At 59.6% G+C, this 3,307-nt stretch overlaps 1 protein-coding gene across 1 annotated transcript; it reads right to left on the minus strand.

Moving 5' to 3' along the window:
• Positions 1–801: 801 nt before the first annotated feature.
• On the minus strand, positions 802–3,294 carry TLCD2 (TLC domain containing 2). The gene is made up of 4 exons (XM_010019260.1): positions 3,242–3,294; positions 2,942–3,024; positions 2,140–2,222; positions 802–1,179 (listed from the first exon to the last, which is right to left on the minus strand). Exons 1-4 carry the CDS (start codon positions 3,292–3,294, stop codon positions 802–804), a joined length of 597 nt encoding a protein of 198 aa, XP_010017562.1.
• Positions 3,295–3,307: the final 13 nt, after the last annotated feature.

The raw sequence follows: 3,307 nt of genomic DNA on the forward strand, positions 1-3,307 counted from the left end.
TTGGTGCTGGGTGGGAGCGTCGCACCGGGCTCGGCAGCTGAGCTTCCTGTTCCTAACAGATGCCTGTGCCTGAAAACTCCACATCCAGGGGGAGTGCCCATCACGTAGCCTCATCCCGGCCAGGGACTTGCCCTCTCCCACACTCATTTATGGGCATTTAACATACCTGGGAACAAAACAACGTGGAAGAAGCTCCGGTTGTCAGGAGAAGCTGGCTCCCCATCCCCAAGCACAGCGCTGCCGGCCTCTGCCTTGGACCTGGACCATCCCGGCAGGGCCCAGCCACTCCCTCCATCACCCACACGGGACAATCTCCTCGGGGAGGACCCACAAGTGCAGGGTTTGGCTTTGACCGGCCCTGGCCTCCAAGGAGAAGCCTTGGAGCCTCTCTTGCCTGGTGGTGCTCCCGTGGGAGATGCCACAGAGGGCGCAGTGTCCGCTGGCTGATGGAGCACTGCAGCACCAAAGGGGTTAGAAACACCAGAAGAGCAATGGGGAAGCAGAGCTCTTCTGCTCCCTTCCCATCTCAGCGGTGGCTCGGGGAGCTGCAAGAGCTGTCGAGCTCCTCTGAGCAGCTCCAGGTCATTCGACCACATCATCCAAAGGTGTTGGGAGAGAAGAGGTCCAGTGGTCCGTGAGCACCATCTCTGCTGTGCGGGGCCCAGGGTCTGCACCCACAAGAGAAGCCTGGATGCTCTGTTAGTGTGGATCCTCCACACCAGAACAGCCACATTGACTCTTCACTGCTCTTTACTGTCCTCCTCCACGGGCTTTGGGCGTCTCATCCTGCTGGGAAGGGGGTTATTGCTCCTTCTCCCACTGCACATCCCGGCTGGGCTTACAGAAGTCGCTGCGCAGCAGGCGGTAGAAGAGGATGATGTTCATGGGTGTCATGATTGCCATTCCCACCGTGCCCACAGCGTACGTAGCCAGGGGCACGCTCTCCCGGTTGAGGAAGAGCCACCGGCCCATCCAGGCCAGCGTGGCGATGCGGAACACCACGTAGGTGCCCAGGTTGATGATGCTATTGAGGCGGTAGCACGGGGTGTGCACCAGGTTGGCCATGAGCAGGATCTGCCGCAGGTGGAGGAAGATGGAGTTAATCTCCACCAGTAAAGCCACCAGGGCAAACCCCACGTACTGATGGAGCAGCACCGCGGTGCCAAAGCAGACAATCACCTGCAAAGGGGAGAGAAGAGAGGTTGAGCCCAGGGTCTGGTTGCTTTCAAGCGCTGCAAGCTGGAGCCCTCCGTGCTTGGAGCAGAAGGGGAAACAGTTTGGACACCAGTGCTAAACCACAGGTCATCACCCCTCTCTGTACCACTGCATTCTCCAACCTTGGGCATGAGAGAAATCCCCCCAGCACTGAATGAAGCGTGACTGTTGGGTTGGTTTTTTTTCCAGTGGGAAGAGAGGGAAAGACTTCTACAAGCTCCAGGCTGGCAGAGGAGACAGCAGCCAGGCCTGACCCTGCTGTTGTGACCCGGGAATGCAGTTGGTTGTGGCTGGGCAGGTTTTTCCACACCCAGTGAATGACTAAACAGGACAGGGAGATGGGGAGATGTGTAGCCCAGGGCTACGGCTGCTGCTGGCCCAGTTTTAGTGCATCAGGGAGTCCCATGGGATACCCCAAGCCTGGCATGAAGCACCCTGGGGACGCTGCAGCAGAGGCCAGGGCTGCTGGGTGCAGAGCAGGCACCCTCCTGCCAGATGGGGGAACAGGCTCTGCCAGCCTGTGCTTTAGCACATTGAGTCCTTCCTTCAGCTGATACCATTAATGCTGTTCTCTGTATTGGCTCTTTAATGAGATTATCTGCCCCCAGCTCGTTAAGTCACTGTCTTGGCCTGAATTAGCTCTGTTGTGGATGTGACCTTTTGACTTGCAAGCAGTGGCCGGCAGAGCCGCAGGGCTCTGAGACAGCAGGTCTGACCATCACCTTCCCCATCTCATCCCAGTATATCCCAGTGTCCCTGTCCCTCATCCCCAGGCCCTGCAGAGCCCTGTGGCTCCCCTGTACCCCGCAGCATCGCTGCTGCTCGGCTCCAGGCTGTGCCACCCCCCTGCAGCATCCACAACCAGAGAACCCTGGTGGTACAAGTGCCGGGGTCTGTCCCTTGGAAAGCAGCCTCTGGACTCACCACGGAGTGATGGAAGAGCAGCTCCCAGGACTGGTGAAGTTTCTGATTGCACAACATGTCCACAAAGTCTTCAAGGAAATAACCTGGGACCAGAGAGGCCATGAGCGAAGGAAGGGGCAGGAAGGGCTGTGCTAAGAGACCCTCCAACTGCTCCAGCAGCCCCTGTACCTGAATGGGCTGGGCAGCCCCTGCAGGGAAGCGATGGCCACAGCTACCTGCTCACTTGGATCTCTTCCTGGAGAAGGGTGGGAGCGAAGGGGCCTTCCCCCTATCCCAGAACCGGATCCCTTTCGGCCACGGGGTTTGTTATCACCAAACCAACCCCACGCTGGTGTTTTAGACACTCAAACCTCCCCGCTGAGCTCCAGCCGTGCCAGGAAACCTGTTAGCACCGACCGCAGGGCTGGTGACAGCTCTGTGAGGAGGTGACAAGGGTGCAGGGGGAGGAAAGATTCACACATCCAGAGGACTCGGAGCTCCTGGCCTCCACTCTGACATGTTTAGCTCGAAGCTCTGGGGCGACCTGCATCAACCCTGTATCACGGGCACTTTTAGGATGCTCCATACCCTGGCTGCCCCACGAGGACGGTGGTGGGCAGCCGGGTGCCCAGTACCTCCTGACTGTGGGTGCTGCGGTAAGAAAGGAGCCACTGTCCTTTGCCAAGAATAGGGCGATTGTCTGGGGTGCCTGGGACATCTCTGCCTGCGACGTGGCTCAAGGGGCTGGTGTCAGGCACCAACGAGCCCCTGGGGACCCCCTGGGAGGGGGAGAAAGGGGGGCAGCCCCACTCCCCCCACTCACCTACAGATACAGCGACCAGGCTGTGTGCCCCAGGGGGGTGCGTGCCCACCAGATCCTCAGACAGCCCGGGCTGGAGGCAGAACCTGTGGGGAGAACGACCGGGAGTTGGTTGTTTGCCTCTGCTTCCCAGTTCCTTGCCAGCATCCTTGGTGCCCACCCAGTGCTGGTGAACCCCCCGGGAGCCCTCCTATCCTCATTGTCTCCCTATGGCCATCCCTGTCCTCCTGTTTCCTGGGGAGTCTCCCTGTCCCCTGCTGCTCTTGTCCTCTGATCCCTTCTCCATCTCTCAGTGCCCCCCACTTTCCAGGCCCACACTGCTCCTCAGGGTCCCCCGACACCCCTATTCCCGGCATCCCTATGCCCCCC

This window comes from Nestor notabilis, unplaced genomic scaffold, assembly GCF_000696875.1.
Source record: "Nestor notabilis isolate BGI_N333 unplaced genomic scaffold, ASM69687v1 scaffold31377, whole genome shotgun sequence".
Lineage (NCBI taxonomy): Eukaryota > Metazoa > Chordata > Aves > Psittaciformes > Psittacidae > Nestor > Nestor notabilis.

Coding starts and splice junctions, on each gene's coding strand:
- TLCD2 (XM_010019260.1), bottom strand. CDS start 3,294: ATGCCGGGAATAGGGGTGTCGGGGGACCCTGAGGAGCAGTGTGGGCCT. Junction 3,025..3,241: donor GAGCAGTGTGGGCCTGGAAA/GTGGGGGGCACT, acceptor TTCTCCCCACAG/GTTCTGCCTCCAGCCCGGGC. Junction 1,180..2,139: donor TGCTCTTCCATCACTCCGTG/GTGAGTCCAGAG, acceptor TCCCCTTTGCAG/GTGATTGTCTGCTTTGGCAC.